Source organism: Cebus imitator, unplaced genomic scaffold, assembly GCF_001604975.1.
Source record: "Cebus imitator isolate Cc_AM_T3 unplaced genomic scaffold, Cebus_imitator-1.0 Scaffold51, whole genome shotgun sequence".
Classification (NCBI taxonomy): Eukaryota; Metazoa; Chordata; class Mammalia; order Primates; family Cebidae; genus Cebus; species Cebus imitator.
Window position 1 is genome coordinate 11,383,674 of NW_016107366.1, and position 27,996 is coordinate 11,411,669.

Consider the following 27,996-nt stretch of genomic DNA (forward strand, 5'->3'; position numbering starts at 1 on the left):
GTGGTGGGAAGAAGCTCAGTGTGGTGAGAGGCTCAGTGTGGTGGGAAGAAGCTCAGTGTCGTGAGAGGCTCAGTGTGGTGGGAAGGTCAGGTGATGAAGAGAGAATAGGCCAGAGAGATGGTTGGGGGGAGACCTGGAAGGGCCTGGTTCGATGAGTGATAAATCATTTTAGCTCTGTCCTGTGGGTTATTCCTCAGAGCCAGGGGGCCCATCCTTTCCACCCTTTGTATCTCTAGAACCAAGCCCAGTGCCTTGTGCATACTTGTGCTCAGACCTGTTGTTGAATCAGCACAAACTCTTAGTGAGTGACCAGGATCTCTGTGGTACATTAGGATCACCCTGTGGGCACAACCAGACCACCTGGATTGCCTCAGAATCACACCCTACTCTGCTTTTCTACTTCTCATGATGCGAAGGGCACTATGAGGTGAAAGTCCCCACATCTATATGTGCACCTCTGGGGATTGATGTCTTTCTGTACACAGTTTCCACAGTGGAATGGAGGTATGGCTGGATGAAGTGGGTGACATTCCTCCCTCCCCATCTCCTTCCTCCATAATACTGTCATGAGTCTGTCAACAGGCAAAGGAGGCTGGAAACAAAGGACATGGAGGTAGCCTCCAAGCTGTCTGCTTTAGCCCCAAACTGAAGCTTACCATTTGCAAAAGCTATGTATTGAGAGTACCTCTCATTGACAAATTACTTCCTGCAAAATTTTAATATGGCAGCATCCTCTGCTGTTTGTCAGCCCAGCCTCCAGGGGCTAGAACAGACTGGATCCTACTGGGACTTTTTGAGAAGAGGCAGCTGCTGCTTGTATCCAGCTCAACTTTGGCTCCCAGTGCCTGAAAAGCATTAGAGGTATCATGGAAATTCAGCGAGTGTCTTACGGACATGCTGGTGATACTCTTGGCCAAAGTTGGAATGTTTGGGCCTTCCAGCTTATGGGGAAAAGACAAGAAGTAGAGGTGTACTGAAAATAACAGAAGAGAGGCTAGAAATAGCCATGTGCTTGGCATCTGACAAGAGGAAAGGTGGTGTCCTAGAGGGAGTGTTCAGTGATGCTGGTTGGTTGCCCTTGGCCTCCTTTGAAGTCTGGCTCCAGGGGGCTCAGTGGTACCCACCAACAGAGTGAAGTTCTGAAGAAGGGGGTGTGGAACTGCCTGCAGAGAGTGAGTCTTGGCCCTCTTCTCCCCAGCCTGCTCTCAAACTTTATTTCTACTGAGGTTATAGCCTCAGTCTTATCTGCATGTCAGCTTTCTAAGCCCACCTGTTCCCTCTCTCAGGGATATCTGACAAATTCCTTTTTGTCCTTCAAGCAAGTTTCAGTTTCACACATCACCTCCTCCAGAGAGACTCCTCTGATGCCCTTGGGCAAGATTAGCTGCCCCTCCTTTGTATTTCCCTGTCTTCTAGCGCTTGTTCTATGCTACTGCAAGTGGACTATGAATTAGGTGAAGGCAGAGACTGCCTTGCTATCCTTGTAGCCTCAGTGTCCTGAACACTGTCTGCAACACATCATAGGGCCTTAGAAAATGTTGAACAAACAGATGAGCTCATTTCCACACAAGTGCCCTGGACTGTTGGGCACCCCCTCTGCATAATCTCTCCTGTCCTACTCCTTCATGTCTGCAGGACCCAGATCCCAGCTTCTTCCTCCCCTGGGCCAACCTCCCAGACTTAACATTAAGCTGCCAGATTCCAGACTCCAGCAAGGAAGCAAGGAGACTTCCAGATTGATGCTAAAACTTGTTAGCAAGTTGTATGTAATTTTATAATGTTTCTGGTAAGTGCTAATTGCCTGTTCCTTAAATATTTCTTGTTCTACTGGGAAGCAAAGAAATTGCAACTATGAATGCATTTCCCACAGCTGGCCGCCCCCATGGAGGGAGACTGGCTCAGAGTGCTCAGATATTGACAGATCAGGAGTCCCCTCCCCCACCCCGACCTGGGATTGTAACAAGGAGAACTGGAGGGATTTCTGGGAAGCAAATGCCCCAATTTTTTCACGAGGCTCATGCTTTCAATAAGGAGGAAGGGATGATACTGGAGTGCCACCTGCCTGCCCCTAAGGTTGTATCTCTCGGCTCACATTGGGACAGAGTGGGTATTAATGATGACGCAGCCAAGTGTGCCTGGGAGATGGGTGGAAATGATGGATATGGGAGGTCTCTGCCCTCAGATGCCTCATGCCCATCCTATGGGAATGGCATGCATCCCAGCTACTTCCCCAGCCCTCGCCCATCCCTGAGTCAAGATGTTTATCCTGTGTGGAGCTCCCCAGGAGCTGGAATAACAGGGGCTAAAACGGAGGCAGAGGTAATTCTGAAGCTTTGGGCAATGATGTAGGTTGGGAGAAGAGCTGCAGACCTGGGAGAGCAGAGAAGGTGGTAAACTTCCAACTGAGCATTTACTAAATGCCAGGCCCCATGCTGGGTGCTTCACTATCCTGAGTTCTCATGAGAAGATAACCATTCATCAGCCCCTCTTCGCAGATAGGAAATTTAGGCTCACTGATGAGGAGGGAGTGACACACGGAGTCAAAGGAAGAGCCTGATTATAAATTGAGTTTGCCCAACTCCAAATCCTACGAGGACAATAGAGGATGCATGGGCTCTTGGCATCTGTGCACCAGGACGGTGGTAAGTGGACCGAAAGAGAATTGAGAGGGTGCCGAGGAGGGCACCTGATTGTGACTGGGTAGAGCCTCATTACGATTTAATTCTACAAGTTTTCTGAGCACGTGTCCTGTGCCAGGCACTAAACAAGGCCCTATAGGACTGGAGAGATTTTTGTCTTGAATGGATTTATAGAAACCAGAACTTGGTGGAATTGTGATTATGGAGAACTTTGGTTGTCATGCAGAAACTATTATAGTTTATCCTAAAATCAATGAGAAGTTGTCATTTTTTTTTTAAGTAGGAGAGAATTTTTTTAAGTACGAGAGAATTCCAAATCTTCCTAGCTTTGGAATCTGGGAAGATTGCTGCTCCATGTGGCAGATGGGCAGATGGGAGCGAGAGGACTAGAGCCAGAGATGCTGGTTGGGAAGACTCTGCTGTTATTCAAGTGAGGGGTGATGAGGGAGGGACTCAACTCGGCAGTGAAAGAGAAGTGGGAGGCGGAAAACTGACAGAATCTGGGAGTGGAGTCAGAGGTGGGAAATGGGAAAAGGAGGAGGTAGAGATGAGGCCTAGTGATGGGATAGATGGCAGTGCTGTTCATGAAGATGGGGTACACAAGTGCAGGTCATGGGCATGGGGGCAGAGATGGCAAGCTTGGTTTTGGATGGTGTTACGGACTGAAATTGTGTGTTCCCCTAGTCCCCTGAAATTTATGTATTGAGGCTCTTAACCCATAGTATGACCGTATTTGAAGATGGGGTCTCTAAGGAAGTAATTAAGGTTAATGAGGTCATAAGGGCAGGGCCCCAATCTGATAGGATGGATGTTTTTATAAGAAGAAACACCACAAGGCTCATGTGTTTGCACTGTGCGTGTGTGTGTCTGTGTCTCTCTCTCTCTCCTGTGTGTTCATGCACCCAGGAAAGCCTGTGCAAGGCCATGGTGAGAAGATGGCTGTCTGCAATCCAGGAAGAAAGCCCTCATCAGAAACCAAATTGGCCAAATCCTCGAACTTGGACTTCTAGCCTCTAGAACTGTGAGAAAACTGGGTGCTGTTCTGCCTTCTCTAGACACAGGGCCTCCTATTCTTAAAACAGTACAACTGTCATCTTTACCCCAGGGGACATCGTGCTATGACAGTGATAGTACAGGAAAGATGGGCTGGCCTCCTGTTATGGGGTGAACTGTGTCTCCCAAAAAGACATGTTGAAATTCTGACTCCTGGTACCTATAAATGTGATCTTACTTGAAAACAGAGTTGCTGCCAATGTAAACCATCCAGTGTTGGCATTTTGTTGTGTCAGCAGACTATACAGGTGGGTGGGGTTTGAGACTGCGGAGAGGGAAGCCATATCAAAATGAGTAACAGGAAGACTGAAATGCAAGTGGAGAACAGATGTGGAAGTCACCAGAGTTTGGGTTGAGGCTGAAATCATGGGAGTACACGTGATCAATGGCAGAAGGCTCTAGAATAAGAGGCTGAGGACAGACCCTGAGGGGCAGTGGGGAAGCCATGGAGGAGCTGTGAAGGAGCAGCCAGGGAGGTAAAAGAAAACCAGGAGGCTGAGGTGACAGGAGCCCAGGGAGCAGAATGGGCAAGGACAGGGAGTCACATCGGGGTGCCAGGGACTCAACCCACCCACCTTTTTATAGTAGAGGGGGCTCTGAACCAGGAAGGTGTGAGAATCATGGGCTTTGCCCTGCAAATAGAAAGTCAAAGGTGGAAGGGACCAAAACTAAAAGGTGGCCCACCTAATTTAGCCCCTGGAGTTTTCACTGAACCAGGTTCCAATGCACTATGAGGCCTCCAGGTGGAAGGTTTGGCTGGAGGGAAACTTTGGTGACGCCCCCAGGGGAAAACACCATCTCTGTGCCAATGTGCAAAGAGCTTTAAGATCTCATATCATTCTCATAACCATGCTCTAAGGTTGGCATTATGATTCTTTCCATTGCACAAGCGGGGAAACTGAGGCTCAGAGAGACCACAAGCCTCTCTCAAGGTGACACACAGCTGGGACCACACTGGAATTTACTAAGTCTATTGCAATTCCAGAGTCTGTGCTGTTTTCCTAGAACCCATTTCCTCTGTGCACAGAAACTGATGTAGTCCCTGTAGGTTAGCCATGTCTCTAAACACTGAGACTCTCCTTCCTAATTTGTCACAGCTCCAAGGAAAAGTCTTGCTGTCACCTAGTCCATGACCAGCATTCACATAGCATATGCTTTTAGGCCACATCTAGGCTGCTAGCTATTATAATCATGGCACCCAGCATAGCATTGGTCACATAACAAAAGCTTAGCCAATACTGGCAATGTGAAATGGACAAATGAACTAGTGAACAAAATCCCCAGCCTCTGGTGACATGGAATCCAGGCTCATGATACATGGTCTATTTGTTTGTGGCAAAGCTTTGGCTTCTATAAAGATTTTAAAAGGAATTGAAATTATGTAACCTTGGGAGGCTTCTGGTACAGGGGGAAAATCCATGGGCTTCTGAAGCCAGGAAGACATGGGCTCAAATCCCAGCTCTGCTACTTCCCACGCTTCTGTGTAACCTCAGGCAGATTACTTCACCCCTCTGAGTCTCAAATTCCTCATCTATAAAATAGCAGCCATTGTATCATTGTAAGCATTGAATGAGATGAAGTAATGTCTTGCAAAGTAGTGGTTAGCTATGAATCCTCCCTTAAAAGAAGGCTGAAAAGAGCAAAAGAGAAGAAAGAAGACACAGAGGCAGGGTGGTCAGAACCCTCCATCCTGAGCATGCCCTACCCCACCATGGAGGTCCCTGGAGGGTACCACAGGTCTTTGCAGGACACTGTGAAAAGCCTGAGATAATTAACATAAAGCTCTGTCACATAGTAGGCTTTCAACAAGTGTTATGCCCCTTTCTTTTCCAATAAACGCATCTAATTCCTCTTTCCCACATGAAAGCCCTTCAAGTATCTGGACACAGCTCTCAAGTCTCCAGAGTCCACTTCCTCCCCTGAATAAACATTGGGGGCGGTCATCAACATTTCTTATGGGAATTGGCTTAAATCCTCTCCTTATCTAGCCCAAGCTGAGGTTCCCACATCTAAGCTCAGCTCTCTGGTGCCTGATCAGGGCAGGATAAAGCACAACCAACTTCCTGGGATAAATTCCAGTAGCTAATTTTTTTTAAGTCTTAAATCATGACTTGATCTTTATTTCCACTTTATCTTATCCTACTAAGTTAGCCACCTACCCACCCAGATCTTTCTGCAGTCTGTTTGCTGACTGGTGTTGTCATCCCTTTCATGTTCACCCTATTTATGTCTTATCTAAACCATTGGCAAAATATGGACAGATTAAGGGCATGCAGATGACATGGGATCATTCCTCCCTGCTTTTGGGAACATTCAGTGCTGAACATCCATAGAATTTCTGAAATGAGAGAAAACTTAGAAACTTCGCATCCATCTCCATTCCCTTTTTCCAAAGTAGTGAGTGACAGGGCTTGGACCTGAATCAAAGTCTCCTGACAGCTTTGTCTGGTGCTCTTCTCATAGCACCACAGCTGCTATGTGTAACTTTATGCACCAGAACGGCCCATTCATTGAACCACCTATGTACTGGCTCATTAGCTACTCACTAATTGCTTTGCAATTTCTTATGTTCACATTTCTTAATCTAACTATCTTCACAGGACCCCTGTGACCCACGTTGTATTATTATCTCCATTTCACACATGAAGAAACAGATCTCTAGAAAGGTTCCATGACCTGCCACAGAGCTAGAAAGTAACAGAACCAGAATCTGCACTCAGAATCTGTCACCCCATAAGTATTTTCTGTCTGCTGCTCTGCCTTCCCTAGACACATGGCCTCCTAGTCTTATAATATCTCAGTATAGCTGTCATCTTAACCCCAGGAGACATCATTGTATGAAGCGTTAGTGTAGCACGGGCTGGCCTCCTATTAGGAGGCAAACTGTGCTCCCCAAAAAGACATGCTAAAGTTTTGACTTCTGGTACCTATTAATGTGACCTCATTTGGAAAGAGTCATTGCAAATGTAATCAAGTTAAGATGTGGGCGTACTGGAGTCGGGAGGGCCCTTAGTCTAATATGCTGGTGTCCTTATAAGAAGAAGACAGAGAGACACGCAGGAACATGTGTGATGACAAAGGCTGAGATTGGAGTAATGCAGCTATAGCCAAGAAACAGTAAGGACTCACGGCCATTACCGGAAGCTAGGAAGAGGCGCAGGGGAGGATTCTACCTAGAGTGGGAGCCATGGCCTTGCTGAGCCTTGATTTCAGGCTGCCAGGCTCTAGATCATGAGAGAATAAATGTCCATTGTGTGAAGTCAGCCAGTCCATGAAAACTAATACACTTCCTGTGTACCCAGTCTGGAAACAGAGTACAGGTCCTGGAGCAGAAGGAGCCTATGGTACACTAGGGATAGGGTGGGTGAGCTGCACTGAAAGGACACCTTCTCCTCCCTATTCTCCCTGCCCCCACCGGAGCCCTTGTCTCCCTAGTAGCCACCTAGTCATTTTGAGGACTTCAGGCTCACTTTCATGACAAAGCCCTTCCTGATCCCCTTTCAGATGTTCCTGAAAGGATGTCTGCTCCCTTCTCTGTGCTCCCACTGGCACTGTCCAGGAAGCTCACTTGCATGCCACTTCATTTGCTTTCCCCTCTGTCTCACCACTAGAGCACAAGCCCCTTGAGGCGAAGCCTAGACTTGATGTGTCTGTCCCCCTTGCACTGGTCTAGTCTCTGGTACCTAAGAGGGGCTCAACAGTAACTTGTGGATGGCTTCTCCTTCTGTCTTTGTAGGGATTGGCATTAGTCGTTATCGGCCAAAGGAGCTTTGGAAGTGCACAGAAGGGTGATGTTGAGGGTATCTCTTGGGCCCAGGATTTGCAGTTTCCTTAATGCCTATTCTAAGCAAGAGAGGAAGACTCTTGTCTGCATCTTTCTCAGGCCACCTACAGTGGTGTTTATCTGTTCCTAGCCCTATGCACAGGGTCACTCACTCATCACATGAAACCCAAATAGTGTAGCTTGGGAAGCTATTGTCCTCTCTAGAGATTTTAAAAATATGTGAGGCCTCTTAAAAGTCTCCCTGAACCAGGTATGAATTGGGGATGGAACTGAGGTGTGCATTTAATGCTGGGCACCTACCATTTTAAGTGATTTATCTCAGATAATCCTCAAAACAACCAGAGTGCCCTCAGACCAAAGAAGGAGTCTGGGGCTCAGAGGAGTGGAATAACATGCCTAAGGGGGAGGAATCTAGTGCAGGGCAGAACCAGGATCCCAGGGCCGGGCGCAGTGGCTCACGCCTGTAATCCCAGCACTTTTAGAGGCTGAGGCTGGTGGATCATTTGAGGTCAGGAGTTTGAGATCAGCTTGGACAACATGGTAAGATCCCATCTCTACTAAAAATACAAAAATTAGCCAGGCATACGGGCATGCGCCTGTAGTCTTTGCTACTCGGGAGGCTGAGACAGGAGAATCACTTGAACCTAGGAGGCAGAGGTTGCAGTGAGTTGAGATCCTGCCACAGCACTGCAGCCTGGGCAACAGAGTGAGACACTGTCTCAAAACAAACAAACAAACAAACAAAAAAACCTCTGACTTCAAATTCAGACCCCGTCTCCGACTCCCAGGACATAGTTCATCTGGCTTGCCAAAGGCAGTTACCTTCATAAGAAGCCTTGAATCCAAGAGAGCTGCCACTGCCATCAGTCTGGAAGAGTAGCCACATTTGATGATTGGTGCTGACAATGAGATCCGGGACCGATGTACCTGTCAGGCTGGCAGAAGAGAGATATTTAGAGGTGTGCTCTCCACCATGACACCCGAAGAGAATGAATGCCTGACAAATGATATCTAAAGGACTATCTGGGATCCAGGCCCAATCAGGCAAATTCTGGGCCCCTCTGTGTTTCTGACATTGGAGGCCAGCAGCATGCTCTCCATGTGCTGGGAAGACTCATCCCATCTCCCCCTTGGCCATGAGTAGAATCTCATGGGTTGAATCTCAACTTTGACTCCCTCAACCAGAGCCTTGGGTTAGCAAGGGAAATCTGTGTCCTTACTTGCTCAGGAGACAGGGATAGTTGGAGCCAAGTCTAATCAAGGGGGTGTCAACACCCTTGCAACTTTTGATCTCTTGTGTGACCTGTATTGCAGAAAAGACCACCCCCCACTCACCTCCTTGCTGTCTTTATATGGGTTTCCCCTCAAGGAAACCTATTTCCCCAGTTGGAAGCCAAACCATTCTTTCAATGAGGCATCTCCTTCCATTCCAGTATAAGGAACACAGCTTAAAGTATAGTCATTATCTGAGGGCCACATTTCTTCTGAAGAAGGTTTAAGCATGGGTGGGGCGGGGGAATTCAATTCAGAATCCCAACCCCAAGTACCTACCCATGTCAGATACTGTGCTTACCAATTTCCTACCCATTATGTCATTTAATGCCCCTGTTGCCAGGAAGGTAGGGGTTGTCCACCCACAGTACAGATGAGAATATGAAAGTGCAGAATGGGGAGTGGCTTCCCCAAGATCATCTTGATAGAGTGGCAGAGCCAGGAGTCCCCTGTGTAGGCTGGGGTTTCCAGGAGAAATCCAGCCTCACCCTTTTGTTGATATCAGATAAATTGCCAGCATAGATGGAGGCAGGGGGTTGTGGGTGGGGGGCAACTGAACTAATGGGTGCTAATCTTTGCTTCACCCAGGGTCTCAGAGCTTGGGAGGCTGTCGAGTTGGCTGCAGAGAAGTCATCATACCATAAGGGATATGGGAGTGGAGCTGGGATAGAGCACCTGGGACCCAACAGCCTGGTCTGTGTAATGTCCCCGAGCCTGGGCTCTAACAAGCTGAGTAAAACTGTGGCCAGGCCAGTGCTGGCTACTGACTTTGGGGTGCTGATGAGCAAGGGAAAAGGTTGGGACCCCTGCTTTTCCTCTGTTTGGCCCAATTACAATACCAGGCTCTGGCTCTGCAATTCATTTGCTGTGGGACCTTGGGCATGGGTTGAGCCTCTCTGGGCTTTTTCACTCTACGTTAAGTGAGGGGATTGTGTGGTATGATCCGCAATAGCCTTTTCAAAAGCTCTGCTATTATAAGGTTCTTTCTTTTTCTCTCTCTCTCTCTTTTTTTTTATTGCATTTTAGGTTTTGGGGTACATGTGAAGAACATGCAAGATTGTTGCACAGGTACACACATGGCAGTGTCATTTGCTGCCTTCCTCCCCTTCACCTATATCTGGCATTTCTCCCCATGCTGTCGCTCCCCACCTCCCCACTCCCCTGTCCCTCCCCCATTTCCCCCCAACTGACCCCAGTGTGTAGTGCTCCCCTCCCTGTGTCCATGTGTTCTCATTGTTCAACACCCGCCTGTGAGTGAGAACATGCAGTGTTTGATTTTCTGCTCTTGTGTCAGTTTGCTGAGAATGATGGTTTCCAGGTTCATCCATGTCCCTACAAAGGACACGAACTCATCGTTTTTGATGGCTGCATAATATTCCATGGTGTATATGTACCACATTTTCCCTGTCCAGTCTATCATCGATGGGCATTTGGGTTGGTTCCACAGCTTTGCTATTATAAACAGTGCTGCAATGAACATTTGTGTGCATGTGTCCTTATAGTAGAATGATTTATAATCCTTTGGATATATACCCAGTAATATGTCAAAGCACACTGGGATTGTTGGAGGAAAGTCAACTAGGATCCTCATCTCTTGGGCACAAAGTGCTGAGGCACCATACAGGTCAGTAAACTAGGGCAGAATATGAGTGACAATGATGTACCAAGTGAGGGGGAGAGGTAAGTATGACGGTGAATTTAACGTGTCAACTTGACTATGCCACATGGTACATAGTTATTTGTTCGAACATTATTCTGGATGTTTCCGTGAAAGTGCATTTGAATGAGATGAACATTGAAATCAACAGACTGAGTGAAGCACATTTCCCTCTCCAAGGTGTGTGGGCCTCATCCAATCAGTTGAAGGACCAAACAGAACAAAAATATGGACCCCCCCGCCAATTCCCGAATAGCAATTCCTCCTGCCCAGTTGCCTTTGAACTGGGACGTCAGCTTATTTCCAGCTTTTGAACCTGAACTGAAACATCAGCTCTTCCTGGATCTTGAACCTACTGGCATCTGGACTGCAACTACATCATTGGCTATCCTGGATCTCTAGCTTCTCATCTTACCTGGAAGATCTTGGGACCTGTCAGTCTCCCAAAATCACATGAGACAATTTCTTACAACAAATTATCTGCCTATCTATCTATCTATCTATCTATCATTTAGCTATCAATAATCTACATCTATTTATCATCTATCTGTGTATCATCTATCATCAATCAATCAACCATCCATCAGCTATTATCTCTCTATCTATCTCTCTATCTATCTATCAGTCATCTCTATCTCCTATCGTTGTTTCTCTGGAGAACCTTCACTAATACAGTGGATTAGGCAGGGTAGGGGAAATGCCCTGTGGGCTCATGTTCCATTCCTTTGTCCAGAGAAACCCAAGTCCCAGCCATGTCACCTGATTCAGGGGGTACCATCGGATAAGATGAGTCATGTAACTGCCTGTATAGCATCATCTCCAGGTAGGTGTAGGGAAGTTGCAAGAAACACCCAGAAAGAACAGCCTCTGGACAAGCCAGCTGTTACTAAATGAGCATTTCTCATTCAGCATTAGAACCACAAAGAGATATCCTGGAGCTAGTCTTGTTGGGAGGGAGTGTGGCATGAGACATTGCCCTTGGTTGAAATCAAAAGACATGAACTTGAGTGCTGGTTCTGCTATCAACCTTCTCTGAAATCTTTGGGCCTATCTCCCCATCTGTTAAATGAGAATAATAACACCGGGGCTTAAGTGAGATAATTGGTGCAAAAGTTTCCATCCCAGTGCCTGGGAGCATGGCAGGTGTTCAATGCTGGTGACTCTCCACCTCCTTGTTGGAAGGGAGATGGATGTGGTCAGGCCTGTTTGTCCCTGAAGCTAAGCCACATGTCCTGAACAGAAGCATTTCCCAGCTTTTTTTTTTCTTTTTTTAGACAGGATGTCACTCTGTCACCCAGTCTGGAGTGTAGTGGCATGCTCTCAGCTCACTGCAGCCTCAACCTCCCAGGCTCAAGCTATCCTCCTGCCTTAGTCTCCCGAGTAGCTGGGACTAGGCATGCACCACCACATCCAGCTAATTTTTGTATTTTTGTAGAGATGGCTTTTCACCATGTTTCTCAGGCTGATTTAGAATTCCTGAGCCCAAGCAATCTGCCTGCCTTGCCCTCCCAAAGTGCTGGGATTGTAGCAATGCACCACACTTGATTTTTTTTCCTGGTTTTCAAGTCAGGCTACGATGGTGGGTAAAGGAGAAGTTAAAAGGCCCCTGTGAGCACAGGCTCAACATAGTGGAATCCATGACAGCTTGATATTCTCCTCTCCTTTGGCTGGAACACATCATGCTGGTCTTTTGCAGTTCAAGAAGTATGGCCACTATGTGTATATGGTCCTGATTCTCTGAAACCATCCATTTCCCAGGGATTTCTGAGCATGCAGAAAGGTTAGCAACTCATTTCCATTTTCTCTATCTGAGGTCAGGCTGCCATAGCTGGATGTGGTCTGGAGTAAAAACTGTCAGGTGGCAGCATCAGGGTCTGCATGGAAGCAGCCAGCTACTGGAAGCCTCCAGGTTCAGCCACAAAACCTCCATCTCCCTTTCCCCCTAAGAGACTGCTCATTCTGTTCACGTTCCATACAAATTCCCAGTGAGAAGATGCCCAGTGCTCTTTTCCCCTTGGTCAGGGTAGAGAGAGGTGGAGAGATTACTGCTGAAACTAGGAACATTGCAGGATACTGTCTTTGCTGTAGCATGGTCTAGGGACCAGGCAGGACTTCATAAACCCCACCCCACCAATTACTGCCCTTCAAACAACATGCCCCACTGCACTTACATGTAGAGAACTGTCTTCTGGTCCCCATCCTGACCACCATCCCCGACCGTCAGGGTGTCATAACCCCTCTCCAAATCGAACTCCTCAAAGGCGAGCTTGATCACCTGGGAAGGAAGCACAGGGTTAGGAGCAGGCAGGGCTGTGAGGAAGCCTTCTAAAAGCGTTGAGGGTAGGAAAGATTTTCTGTGCTATGTCCCAATGCCCAGAGTCACTGTTGACACCATCCTACACAAACTGATCATTTCTGTGCCATTTTAATGGGTGTGAACTATTTCTCTGTAGGCCATGCAGTCTCCAGGGCCCACTGATGTTTCTGAAGATGTTCATGGCACATCTGGCCAATTCTGGGGGCTATAACAGCAACTGGGCACATCTGGCTGACAGCGAGATGATTAGACTCTTTCTTCATGCCTTAATGCACAGAAATCCCCATGGGCTTGTTGGCAATTTTTCAGGCCACATGTGGAATCTCAGCTCTCTTGCCCCCAGGGACCTGCAGAAGTTTCTCTCATCTTCTCTTCTGCCTGCTTTTCTCCATCCTTTTTGTTTGCTTATTTGTTGAATAAATAAAATGTTCTCAGAAAGAGATTTCAACAAGATTCCTCCCTCTTGTTTTAATCCTGCCTTCTACAAATATTTACTAAGCACTCACCATATACCAGGCTGGGTGGTGGGGTTTCCACAGTGAGCACGACATGGTCCCTGCCTTCAGTGAGAAGGGGAGATAGAAAATGCAAACTGATAACCATAGCATTGGGATGGGATGAATGCTATAGGGGGGCTGTGGGAGTGGAGAAGAGCCTGTGGTTCACTCAGCTGGTGTCAGGGGCAGGCACTACTAGAGATTGGGGTGTCTGAGGAAATTCTGAAGGCTACTGATGACCCTGCCAGGCCAAAGGGGGATGCTGGGAGGGAGAGGGAGGCAGATGCTCTGGGAAGGAGTCAGGTGCACAAGGCCTGAGCTATGGCAGAGATGTAACATTCCAGAACCAATTATTCAGTGTCTGCCGCTATCAGATCTACAAACTGAACATACCTGCTGGCTGCCTGGCATTGGTGGGGATAATGTGGCTGGGTTTTCAGTGCAAGGTGACTTGGGAGGGTCTAGGATTTAAAAAGTTTGCCTAGAGGTTCAAAAGGTCTCATACCTCCACCTTCCAAAATTAGGGTTTATCCCACGGGAGGAGCAGTAGAGTTTTAAATTGTGGGTGACTGGGATGCATAGGTGTTTTAAAAAATGCCAGTGTGGCAGTATGTGTGGAACTGACTGCAGGAGTGAGGCTGGTGGTGAGGATGGTTGTAGGCTTTTGTAGCAGTGCAGGTGAGCGATGGAAGAGCAGCAGTGTGGATGAAGAAGAGGGCAGGTCCTAGTGATATTTAGGGCTTGGTGACAGGATGCAGGTGGTGCTGAGGGGAGGGAAATATCTGGCTTCGGCAAATGGCTGGGTGAGGGATGGTGCCATTCATAAGGACAGGACACACACAGACACACACTCCTCATGTTTAATCGGTATTTCTTTTTGTCTGTTTCAGTCTGGTTTTAATCTGATGATGACCTTCATTCCCCCAACAGGGAGACTGAAGTTGCTCCTTTGCTTTCTGTTCTATGACTAAAGGAGTATATAATTTCCGTGGATATTTTTTCCTAGTTGTGGCTGACACTTTCTGCAGGTTTCCTCCATCCAAACCAAACAGTCTGGCACCCACGTCCTGCCAGGGACCTTGCAAAGCCTCACCCCAAGGTGCTTTCTCAGGTATGCCAGAGGCAAATTGACACTGCCCTCATTCATGAGCCTGTGTAGTGTCTATGCAGGGCCCCTCTGCAGTGGCATGAGAGTCACAGAAAGGTGCATCTCTGGATAATAGCATCTGTGAGCACCTCAGTGAGTCTATAGATAGAGAAGAGGAAGGAAGTGATTGTCTTTGACTGGGAGAAAGGCTAAAGGAGGCTTCCTGAAGGAAATGAAACCCAGGCTGAGTTTGGAAGATGAACTTGAGTTCAACCAATGGATATGGAAGGGCAAGCAACCCAGGCAGAGGGAGGAGCAGGGGCTTGGAACAGGGTGACATGTCCAGAGAGGTCTAACTACTGTGTAGTTATTTAAGGGCGGGGGGAGAGGGTGGCAATATGAGAGAAACAGGAGGAGTCAGATTATGAGAAGCTGCCTGTCATGCTAAGAATTTTGGGCTTTGTCCTAAAGTCAATGGGGAGTTATGGAAGGGTTGGCATTAAAGGCATGACATGAGATTTTTGTTCTAGGAGCAGCAGCATTGAGAGAGGAGCCAGGAGCCCAATTCCTGACTTTCAACTAGGTGAGGTGGGATGTCAGCCTGTAGCGAGCAGTGTTTGGAGCGAGTTAGTAAAGAGGAGACGGGATTTGTCAATAGTGAATGAGGATTCCTTGGCCCTTCTGAGTTTCCTATCCAGACTGTTCTGTGTTGGCTAATGGCATCATCATGGGATGATTTGCTCAGGCTAGGATGTCCTACCCATCGCTCACACTCCACACTCCTGCTGTACAGAACATTTCCTGGGGTCTCATTTCCTAGCATGAAATACAAGGAAGGCATCTCTGCACCTGCTCCCTGCTGACTGCCCTCCACTGCACAGCCTGTGTGGCCACTTGAGGTCCTGGGCATTCCCACCAGGGCAGCCCATTCATGACCCTTGCTTACGCAGGCTCTTCCCCATCCCTGTCGCTGCCCTAACGCATTTCTCCTCATCCGTGAGCCTGACTTGTCTCAGTACTCTCTGACTAACCTTGACAAGGGGAACACCTCCTGCTCAGCTCCTTCCTCTTGTCTGTTTTAGCACTTACCTGCTGGACTGTGATGGGTCTGTTCATTTATTCCTCCACTACACCATGAACTCCTGGAGGGCAGGGGTCAGGCCTCACTGCCTCTGTACCAGTTCCTGTCAGTAGGTCAGGCCCATGCCAGGGGCTGACAAGATGTCGACTGGGAGAACATTTTCCAACCTTTCCTGCTTCTGTAGCATGGATGGATTGCTAGGCTCTCAGACCCCCTCACAGTGGTTACCATCTAGAGCAAAGCTTGGCAAACTTTTTCTGTAAAGGGCCAGATAGTAAATATTTTCCCCTTTGTGTGTCATGCAATCTCTGTCACAGATATTCAGCTCTGTTGATGTAGCATGAACACAGCCACACACGATATGTACGTGAATGGGCATGGCTGTGTTCCAATAAAACTTTATTTACAAAATGAGCAAAGAGCTGTATTTGGCCTGTAGGCTGTAGTTTGCTGATCCCTGTTCTAGGAGATTCTTCAAGACAATCATAGTCTTTGATCATCTTCTCTTATGAGATTTCATCACTCCAAGAGCTGATACCTACAATGTGCTCAGTTCTGTTTTGAACAATTTACACATATCAACTCATGAGAAACGCAGCACAATAGCTACTTTGAGTACCTCCATTTTACAAATGGGACAGGCTAGGCACAGAATTTAGGCAACTTGCCTGGGGTCACACAGCTAAGTGGCAGAGCCAGGACTCCCACCAGGCAGCCAGAGGCCCAGGCTCTCTGTCACTCTGCTCTGCTGCCTCATGGTGTTCCAGCAAGGTCACAGGTCCCACAAGGTAGGAACCATGACTTAAGCCTGTTTTCTTGCAAACCTTTCTTGAGCTTTTTTTCTGGGTCCCAGCAGGAGGTCAGCAAACAGTTGCTGCATATACAACACAACAAGGTAGGTAGTATCTTCTGCAGGAGGAAGGGCCTGGGCTTTGCAGGGACTAAGGGTCCTGGCTGCATATTCTCACATCTGCCCCTTCCAGCCAGCCCTGGGGCAGAGGACACTGCTCACTCAGCCACCTCCAAAAAAGGGAGTATATGATTATTAGGCCTATAATAGGAAAATATTGCTTTGAAGGCCAGAACCCAGAGCTATAAAATGATTCACATCACTGGTTAGAGCTGCCATTGACGTGAACCACATTTCAGAGTGCCGACTCTAACGCAGGAGCTAATTACACAAGAAGAGTGTTCAACGTACACAATGCTGCAGTTTTGGGACGAGCCCCTAGTGCACAATGTACTGGCATTCTCCTTTTTTCTCCCCTTTTTTTTCCTCCTCTGCTTTGGCCTTTGTTTAAAGACAGGCTCCTATAATGACTCATTAACTAACATGCAGATCAATCAAGCTCACAAAGCGCCTTTCGGAGGCAGGAGAAATGGCAGCACATGAAATAGGCATGATCAAAGAGGCACATTTGTATACAGCTCAGACACCCAATTTAAACCCATTAGATAAATGAATAAACAAACCCATCATCTAGGACATAATTACTGCGCACCTGCCATGTGCCAAGCCCAGAGCTAGCTGCTTCCCATAAGTTATCTTGCTTGCCTGACAATTTATAGCAGAATCTAAATGCAAAGGACATGGTGCTGACGGTGAGTGCTGGAAGAGTACAAAGAGGAAAGAGATGGAAGGGTGTCCATGGAGGAAGTGGGCCTGGGCCTGGTGGGATGGAGTATGTGTGGGCTCAGCCCAGGCTACATGGTGAGCAGTGAAGGGCCAAGGAGGGTGGGAGAGGAAGAGCCTGGCTGAGTCTGCAGATGATTCTACCTGCAGCCAGAGCAGGCAGTCTAGACTTCATGGTCAAGTTGATGGTAAGCTATAATTCAGTGTGAAGGGAGGAATGGAGGCAGAGAGACCAGCGGGAGGCTGATGTAGGGTCCAAGAGCATGAGGAGAAATTAGGGGGACCCTGAGTCTGTATTCATGACAGAGGGTAGGAGGAGGGAGTCTGGGAGACCAGAGCCCTCCAAACACAGCCACCTTGTCCTGAGAATCATGGGGGATGGAGTGGGACCCTGGAGGACATCCAATGGAGGCCCTGGAGAACATTCCCTCTTTGCTATGTGCTGTCTAGGATCACACAAAAGGCAGGGTTCCCAGTGCTGCCAGCCCATGCTCAATGCCTGCATGAGGCAGCAGAGGATCTCCAGCTCAGGGGAGTTTTGTGGGAAGCTGGAGTCTCAGGAGATGTAGATTGGGGCTGTTTTGTTTAAGGACTGCTTTGCTACAACACCCTCCTGACTGGGTTTGCTGTCTCTGCCGCCCATCCTTTACTACGTACCGAATGCTCTCAGCGCCTCCCTATCTCCTATAGCAGGAGTTGGAAAACTAGCTCTTAGACCAAATCTATCCTATAGCCTATTTTTATATGGCCCTTACAGTTAAGAAGGATTTTTACACATTTCATGAGTAAAAAAACAAAACCTACAACATAGAAGAATATGCAACAAAAACCTTACATGGACTTTAAAGCCTAAAATATTTATTGTCTAGCTCCTTATAGAAAAAGTTTGCTGATGGCTTCTCTAGAGCAACGGTTTTCAAACTGGGGTCCCAGGCACCCCAGGGTTCCATAAAGGTACTCTAGGGCCAACCCACTAGGATGGAAGAGGAGCCAGAGTAGGAAAGGCTCTGCTTACACAAAAACAGTTCCATTCTGATTTAGTTCATATTTGGAAACGCTTTGAACAACATGGATAGTGGGTTACTTAATGTCCCTTCCTCCATTTATTTCTCCCTAGCAGAACCCTGACTTTGCTGAGAGTGTGATAATGTACCTAGCCAACCTCAGAGCTAAGGGTGGCTATGTGACAGAGTTCTGGGCAATGAAACATGGTTTGAGGAATCCTCAGGGCATTTCCTCATCCTTCTCCTTGCTTTTCCTGGAATACAGTTGTAAGGACAGAGAGAGGGCAGCTTTCTTGTGATCATGAGGATGAGAACCACATGCAAAGCAGCAGAGGGAAAAATATAAGGAGCATGAGACCCGGAGGGAACCGGCCCTAGACTTTCTGCCTCTGGACCTTTGGTGTGTGAAGAAAATAAACCATGGGTGGTTTTCTGCACCTCCCAGTCAATTACAACCTTATTGCTACAGGTTCTGTTAACAGGCGCTCAATACCACCAAAGAGTTTGCCAACTCTTGACCCATAGGATAGACAGCATCTTGGCTTGGAAACTGTGGGCTTTGCAAGGCCTGCCCCTGCCACTTCCTGGCTAGCTAGAGCCCCCTTCACAATGCTGTCCTCCAGCCTTACCTTCCATATTTCTCCTCAGAGCATTTCTCTGAGCTCCTGACGGCCGACTTTGGCCCACCCAGCCTCAGTTTACAATGTTGCTGCCAGTGTAACTATTAGCTCCACGAAAAGAAGGAAACTCACTTTTCCTAGGCACAGCTTGAGCCATGATTTCTTTCAGGGTCTTGCTGAGACCCTAGGAAAGGGCTGGAGAATTAGCTCCTGGGGTAAAGAGGGGAGGCCAGTGGGAAGGCTGAAGACCTGAACCCCCAGGAGTTCAAGGACAGAGACCTCCAGCAGGGAATGAGAAGGGTCAGAGGTTCTGGAACTTGGGTTGCTACCTCAGGTTTCATTTTGGTAGTTTTGAGAGCAGTAAGTTCATTCACTCATTCATTTATTCACTGAGTCATTCAACAATTACACACTTGCCAAGTGCTGGGCTTTGGAGGGGCATTGGCAGGCAAGATAACATGGCGATGGCTCAAAAAGACCTCAAAGTTTCTAGAAAGCTTCACAGCAGACCCTGAGTACATGGAATACAATGCAGTGTGATGAGTGCTCAAACCAGGGAAGCATGGATGCAGAAACAGGAGGGGCACAAAATCCTGGTGAGCAAGCGGGCAGGGGGGCAGGGTTTGTCTTCGGCAGCAGAGAGGGTGTGTGGGGATACCATATGGCCACAGCCAGGTCTCAGGGAGGGGAAATGCCAGCACATGATGTGAAGTGGAGTCAGCTGTAAAAGGGAAAGGAATGAGGCTTTGGATTTGCGGAGGCCATGAAAGAGTCCCCCAGACATAAGGAGGGGCTGTGAAGGCACATGGGAAACCTCTGATTGCAGATGTCTTGTACAGAGCCTGGCACAGAGAGGGTGTGAGTAAATGTTTGCTGAATGAATAAGTGAGTGAACAAATGGGCCAACGAGTATGTCCCTGACATTTGCACTAGCTGCTGATCACTTGCCTGGAGAATTATTTCTCAATTCTTCAGGTCTACAAAGGGAAGAGTGACAGTGATAATCCCCAAGGAGTGAATAATCAAAGCGCTGTTATCTTTGGCTTTGAAGTTCATGAAATGAGCTTTCCTTTCCCTCTTCCTTCCATGCCCCCTCCCTCTCCCTCCCATCCTCATTCTCTCTCTCCTGTCTCACTTTTCATTCTTTTCTAGCAAAGGTGGATTAACCTTCCTGATCAAATCAAGGGAGGCTCATGTGCAAATTGGATCACATGTTTTGTGTTCATACTGAGAAGCTGCAAAGAAAGACAGATGTGTGTAGGTAGGGGGCATTGAGGCGGGTGTGGGTTTCAGTCCTGACTATGTCTTTGTTTTTTCATGAGGCTGAGCTGAATGGTCCTAACAAGAGGAGACCCTGGACGAAGAAGACCCTCAAGCCCAATATGGGTGGAGCCATCCCAGAGGAGCTCCTCCTCCAATAATCACTCACATGTTCAAACATTGCTGAGATGTTTCTCTGTGCCCAGCACTGTGCTAACTATGGAAGAAATAAATAAAGCGCTATCCCTGCTTTCAGCGTGCTCAGGAGCTGTGGGGGAAATAGATTCTAGATGCATAAAAACAAACGGTGCTGATAAAGTGCTATAGGAACAGGAAAGAGCAACATGTGATGAAGGTAGGAAAGCTTCTTCACAAAGAGGGGGTGTTTGGACTGTATCTTAAAGGGGGCTAGGAATTGGCCTGGAGGAGAAGGGAAGGCACACTGGGACCAGATGTGCCCAGACAGGTCTTAAAGGGCCAGGTGTATGTGTGAACCTGAGTCCAGTGTGACTGAAGCCGGAGCTGCCTAAAGGGAGAGACGGGGTGGGGGGCCATTCTGTGCTTTGCTGGGGGGCCATTCTGTGCTTTGCTGGGAGTGGGAGTTGCATTGATGACTTAAGTTTTGCTGGTCAGAACCACCAGGGTGCTCTTTAAAAATAAGTTTAGGTACCTACCCTAGATTTACTGAATCAGATCTTTAGGGAAAAGAGCTTAGGAATCCATGGTTTTAAAGTGTCTCTAAGGCATTTCTAATGAAATTTGGGAAAAAACTATTGTAGGCAGATATGAATTACTGTTAGATTAATATCATAAGGACTGAGATCACCCAAATGCCCAGGTGAGATTAACATTGCCCGAGGACAACCCAGTCGAAGGGAGAGCCTGGAGGCTGCCTGCGGAGTACACCTGCATCACTTGCTTGAGCCTTCCTTCCTCTGTTCCTTGAATCTATCAAGTTTCCAGGAAGATGAATCGGGGTGTTTTTATTTGTCTTACTCCTAGTTTATTGAGTATAGACATACCCTTAACTTGCCTCTCCAGTAAGACTGTAAGTTCTTCCTGTTCCCATAGTGCAGAGGTGCACAGCCCATAGGTGCTCAGTTCACGCCGGTGTCTTGATGTAGGTTCTTGGCCATTCCTACACCATAGCACCCCTGCTTCTCTCTGTCGGCCTTCTTATTGCCCTTGGAGGGCCCTAGTCCCTGGGACATTCCTAGCTCCTCGCCACGCACAGGTTGCAGAGGTCCTGCAAGGGAGATGGAGTTCTAGGAATGATCCTCTTGTGCAGGTGCCGGGAATGCATCATAGTTATTGCATGACTACGAGCAAACCAAGGGGACACATGTGCCTCTTACACTCCCACAAGCAAACCTTTCAGCCCCTTCTCACAACAGCATCTTTCTCCCCCTGCTCCTTGTAAAGGGAGCCCTGAATTCCCAATCCCATTGCCCTCTCGCTCCAGAATCTCCCTTCTGTCACCATCCCTGTTCTCCTCTACCTTCACTCTCTCCCTCTTTGCTTACTTTTTCCTAAACTTACAAATATACTCCAGTTCTAGTATTTTAAGCACACCTCCCAAAGTAACCCCAAACTTTCTCTCTAACTTACGTCCCTCACATGTTACTGCCCATCCTGGCCTCCACAGCCTCACCTCTCATCCATTTGCTTCCCACACCACTTCTGTCTGTTGCTGCCCCTAGAGCTTCACTGAAAGGTCTTCTTCCAAGGCCAAAGCCAATGATCTCTTTCTAGCACTTTTCTAACAAGACATTTTTCATCGTTGCCATGATCAGACATGCCCTAGTTGGAAACTCGTCCTGCCTATGCATCACGATTCTCCTCCCACCTGGCAGACTGCTCCTTCTCTGTTCTTTCACTAGATCTTGTTCTTTCTCCTGTCAGATCCATTCTGAGTTTTCTTATTCTCTCAGGTATTTCCAAGAAATGTTGTCCATTCCTTAGGCTTCTATTCTCATCCACGTGCTGAGATAATACCCCAACCTCTCTTTTAAACCCAGATTTATCCAGAATTTCCAACCAGTATATCCAAATGCCACTGAATTAGCCACAAACACTCCAGATGCACCATGTTTCCCTTCCAACCCCTGCAAAGCATGTTCTTCCATTTGTATTTCCTTTTTAACTTTCCCACTGGACCAAGCCAGAAAGCACCAAGTCATCATTCATCTGTTCATGGAATAAATATAGACCAAGTACCTACTACGTGCCTGGAACTGTGTTGGTCACTTGGAATACAACGTTGAATAAGACCTCTCTTCCTCCCTCAGCTCCCACATCCAATCAGCTACCAAGTCCCACTCCATCTCCTAAATCTCTCATCTGTTTCCCCCTCCACGTTTCCAAAGCCTTGGTGGATGCCCCCATTTTTCCTACTTGAGTAACTGCTTCATCCTCCTAACTGGTCTTGCCCCTTCCAGTATCCACCTGTAAATTTCTCCATTGCTGCTAGAGTAATTTTCCAAAAACTCAGATCTTCTGCTATTGCTTTAGTTCAGGAGACAGAGGAACCCTTGTTCTTCCCAGGCTCATTCCATGGAGGTCAAGCCCAGCCCGTTTCATCTACTCTGAGACCTTGTTACATCTGGCAGCACAGCCCAACTACATAAGTGCATGGGCTTTGGAGCCAGGAAGACTGGGTTTAAATCCCAGTTCTGTCTCTTACTGGCTCTGTGCTGCAGCTGTTTCCTAACCTTTAACTTTTCCATGATTCAGTTTCTTTGACTATCAAATAGGCCTATTAAAATCAAATTCATTGTCCTATTAAGGGAATGAAATAAAATCATTCATATAGAGAGCTTAGCTTAGTGCTTGTCATGGGACAGGTATACAATAAGAGCTACTATTGTTAACAACAGTCTAACTAACACTGCTAGCCTTAGCAATCTGTGTTTCGAGATAAAACCCAAACTTCTTGGCCAAGCATGTGGGCTCCACGGTCTGAATCCTGCTTACATTTCTGTCCTTACCTGCATCCAGGCATGTTGAATTACTTCCAGTTCTAAGGAGCTGTTCCAAACCTCAGTGCATTTATACCTGTGTCCTCCCTGAAACACTGATTTCCAAGCCTACCAACCCTTCAAGACTCTGCTGACATGCTACTTCCTTTGTGAAAACCTCCCTGACCTCCCAGTTAGCAGCTCTTCCCTGAGTTTCCCATAGCTCTCTGGACAGGCCTCTATCAGCACTTATCTGTACTCTAGCTTTTTTTTTTATTAAAAATTTTAATTTATAGACCTGTTCTTCACTCCTATGTGCACATTCCTCAAAGGCAGAGGCATATCTACAGGCAGTGAATGAATGAATGCTCGTTTCATGAAACATACTTTGAGAGGTCAGGCATGGTGGCCCATGCCTGTAATCCCAGCACTTTGGGAGGCTGAGGAGGGAAGATCATGAGGTCGAGAGATTGAGACCATCCTGGCCAGCATGGTGAAACCCCATCTTTACTAAAAATACAAAACTTAGTTGGGCGTGGTGGTGCACACCTGTAGTCCCAGCTCCTCAGGAGGCTGAAGCAGGAGAATCGTCTGAACCCAGGAAGCGGAGGCTGCAGTGAGCTGTGACTGCACCACTGCACTCCAGCCTGGCGGCAGAGCAAGACTCCATCTCAAAAACAAAACCAAACAAAACATACTGTGAGTGTAGAGACTGTGCTTTTTGCTGAAGGAGACATCTGACAGGTGAGTGGATAGGCAGTCCTTGGACACACCTGTATCTCACCTGTAGGCCAGTTCTATGAACAGAGTTAGAAACACGGCATCCATTGTCCTTGCTGTTTCCCAGGAGACAGCTTCTATTCCTCAGTCTTAGACTTTTGAGTTTCCACATTTAGACCCTGCTTGCTGCATTGTATATCCCCTGATTCTCCTCCCACCTGGATCAGGATAGAGCTCTCTTCAGTCTTTCTGGGCTTCCTCAGCACTACCTGAAGCCCACCAAGGACCCACAGAGATAACAGGAACACCGCTCTGCACACGGTAAGGAGGTGCTCTTCAGAGGTGCTATCTTTAGAAATCCAGGCTGGTGCGATCTCTTGCAGGACATGTAGGGGAGTGGCCATATGGAGACCACCGGTCTCCATGCACTGACCAAAGCAAGGCCTTCTAGGGGTAAATCTAATTGTGAGAAACTTCTTGGACCTCACCTAGACTTCCCCTGCCTCCTCACCTTCAGGTTCAAAAGAAAATGGAGATAAGGATGGTAATGGTACCCAAGAAAGAGCTCTCTAGTCAACAACTTAATATGATTTCATGGTATTAAGTCCTATTTCTGGTCTAGCCTTCATCCTCACCGCATGTGGCTGAAGTGTCCTTTCCCATTAACTAGGTATACCATGAAATAATTTAATTAAATGTGAATCTTCCTTTATAAAATGTTGTGCAAAGGAAATCTATTTCCAGTGTCCCCTGCATTGTGGTTCTAGGCACCTGGACTAAAGAATTTCAAAGTGCTGGGAAAAATTTTGAAAAGAAAAAAAAAAAAAAAAAAAAAGCAGCTTTTTCAAAGTTAGTGCTAAGGATCGAATTGTAATATATCTCCCTGAATTCATATGTTGAATCCTCAATGTCAATATATTTGAAGATGGGGCTTTTAGGGAGGTAATCAAGTTAAACAAGGTTGTAAGGGTGGGGCGATAATCCGATGGGAGTGGTGTCCTTATGGGAAGGGAAGGAGACATCAGAGAGCACTCTCTTGGTGTGTGCACAGAGGAGATGCCACTTGACGACACAGTGAGAAGGTGGCCATCTACAGGCCGGGATGAGAGCCCTCACCAGAAACCAAATTTACTCACACCTTGATCATGGACTTCTAGCCTCGAGAATGGTGAGAAAATAAATGTCTGCTGTCGAAGCTGTCTAGTTGGTGGTATTTTGTTATAGTAGTCTGAGTAGACTAGACTAACATAAAAAGGAATACTCAACACAGTGAATGTAGGGGCCCAAAATGTGATTTAGAACATGAAGCTGGCTTTGGTCTTCAGTACCTTTTAAAAACTTGGTCAATATAGCTTCGGTTTTCAGAGACTCATAGAAAAGAGGGAACAGGAGACAGAATTCAGGGCCCAGTACAGTGTTGACTGTAATAGGACACTTCTGATGGAGCTGGGCTAGTTAAATCCACACCCATAGTATGAGGGTGAATTAGAAATAAGCCTGTCTTCCTTCGCACCTGTCACTACCACCCTCCAGGTGGATCTGGAGGCTGACTGTTTATCTTAGACCTCCTTGATACTGGGTAGACAAGAAGCAAAATTTCCACTGAGAATTCATAACAATAAGTCAGCTTTCACATGGGATTGCAGCCTTCATATTACCTGGGTGGTCTGAAACCTCCAAACTGAGAATTTTGTGTGAAGAGGTTTCTGGCTGGTAACGTCCCCAGCACTAGGCAGAAGCAGATGTAAACCCTCTCTGGAAGGAACCACCTTTTACCCAGGTCTCAAAGAATTACCAGGGAGAAAATTTACTCTTCTAACCACGTAATCAAACAACATAAAAGAAGGAAACATAGTTCTGGGAGCGAGAGGTGAGAGAAAACAGGCAACAGAATCAAACTGGCAAAAACTTCGGATATTAACATTAACAGACACAACATATAAAATAAGTATGTTTAATATATTGAAAGAATTCAAGAATGATCTAAACATATGAGTAGGGAGCAAGAGACTATAAAATATGATAACATGTCTAAGAACATTTGAAAAAGAATCAAATAGAGCTTCATAAAGTATAAGCTATATTTGGAATTAAAATAAATCTTCAGTGAATGAATTTAACAGAGGCTAGACACAGCTGGACAGAGAATTAATGAACAGAATGAGAGAGGTTAAGAAACACAGAAGATGGAGTGAGAAAGATTAGCATATCTTGTCCGACTTCTAGAAGAAGAAAAAAGAAAATAAAAAAGAGGCAGTAGTTGAAAAAATAATGGCTGCACATTTTCCCAAACTGATGAAAGATACAATCCATAGATTCAAGAAACTTAATTCAAACAGGATAAACACAAAAATATTCACACCTAGACACATAAAGGTGAAACTACATAACACTAAAGAGAAGGAAAAGACAGTAGGAATGGTCCGAAGGATGTTATATGAAGCAATGGCGAAAAACTGACAGCAATAGTGAAACCCAGAAGTCACCAGAACAATATCTCTATGAGCAGAGAGAATATAACTATCAACTGAGAATCAAATGTCTGGTGAATACTAGTGTTTTTTTCAAGAGCGAGGGTAAGCAGACATTTTAAGACGAAGAAAACATTATACATTAGGTTCTATACTCACAAACTCAGTGACAGGATCCATACCCCAATCTCAGCATCATGCAATATATACATGGAACAAACCTGCACATGGACCCCCTGAATCTAAAGTAAAAGTTGAAATTATTCCTAAAAATGACAAACAAGAACTAATAGAGTTTGTCATCCACAAGAAAATAAATTTTAAAGCATTTATTTGCACTGAAAGATATTCCAAAGAGAAAGACTGATATATAAGAAGGAGTGGTAAACAAAGAAGTGGTAAATATATGAGTAAATCTAAGTGGACAGTGGTTTTATTAAACAATAACAATAGTGACTTGAGAAAATTTAAGGTAGCATAATAACACACACCAGAATCAGAGGGAATGACTGAAGTCATAGTGTCCTAAGATCCTTGGCTTTTCAGGAAGAACATAAAATTATTGTTTAACGCTGGGCTTTATTAAGTAGGCATATTCCTATTTCTAGAGTATTTTAGGATAAATTTCAAAGAACAGAAATGATTGTTTAATTCACAAGGTCTAAATTCTTTAGTTAGAAAATAAATAGTCAGATGGGATTTTTAAAAATCCAGCTATACACCAGACACATATAAAGCACAAGGAAGTAGAAAGGTTAACAGTAAGAGAATAGAAAATATTTATTAGACAAAGACCAATAGAAAACTGATGTAATGGATGGAGGGGAAAAGCCTTTAAGGTTAAAAACATTACTATGGATAAAGATAGTACATAATTATTTTTGAAACAGTGCAATTCACTAGGAAGATATATAATTCTGAGTTTCAACTTTCATACTCTAATAACATGGTCTGGAAATACATAAAGCAAAAATTGACAGAACTTTAAAGAATAATAGACAAACCCACCATCATAATGGGAGATTTTAATATTCTTCCCCCTGTAGCTGATTGGTCAAGAAGACAAAAAAAAACCAATGAAGATATAAAAGATATAAACACAATGAGCAAACTTGATGTAATGGACACATTAGAAAGCAAAAACCACAAAATGTAGGGTTTTTTTCAAGTCTATACAGAATCTATGTGAAAAATGACCATTTCTGGTCCCAAAAGCACAAATTCAGATGATTCAAATATAGATCAATGTTCTCTGACCACAAGATTTAGAAACAGTAGGAAAGAGACAGCTAGATAAATCCTTTGGAAATTAAAAAATACTTCTAAATAGTTCATGGTTAAAAGATGAAACAATAATGTAAACTTAAAAACATTCAGAACTAAACTATGGCAGAAAAATAAGTAATAACTATAAAAATCTGCAGGAATGTAGCCAAAGTAGTCCTTAGAGGAAAATTTGTAGCTTTTGATGATTAAATCAGATTGAAAAATAACGAACAAAGCATCAGAATTAAGATGCCAGAAAAAGAACAACAGAATAAACCCAAGTGCATTAGAAGGGAGTAATAAAGATGAGAGCAGAAACTGATACATCAGCAAACAAATGTATTAAAAGGAATAGTAACAAAAAACAAAAATTGGTTGGCTGAAAAGACTAACAAATATTAAACCTCTGGCAACACCAATTAAAAAATGATACATATTAAAAATGAAAAAGGGAATTGAAACACAACAATTGCAGATATCATAAATATAATGAGATACTATGTATAACTTTATATCCAATAAATTTTAATATTTACTAAAATGGAGTCAAGAAAAAAAAAAACAGATGACCAAAATAATTCTTTAGTCATTACATGTATTAAGTCTATAGTCTAAAATCTTTGAACAAAGGAGATACCAGATAGTTTTGCTGAGAAATTCCACCAAACTTTCAAGGCA

At 45.8% G+C, this 27,996-nt stretch overlaps 1 protein-coding gene across 2 annotated transcripts in view; it reads right to left on the minus strand.

The window, feature by feature from the left end:
- Window positions 1–27,996, minus strand: part of CSMD2 (CUB and Sushi multiple domains 2) — a 616,956-nt gene that overhangs the window by 256,597 nt on the left and 332,363 nt on the right. For both annotated transcript variants that reach the window (XM_017527996.2, XM_017527992.2), the window contains 2 exons: window positions 12,577–12,680; window positions 8,299–8,411 (listed from right to left, as the gene is read on the minus strand). In XM_017527996.2, coding sequence (XP_017383485.1) covers window positions 8,299–8,411; window positions 12,577–12,680 — 217 coding nt within the window. The remainder of the gene's footprint in view (window positions 1–8,298; window positions 8,412–12,576; window positions 12,681–27,996) is intronic.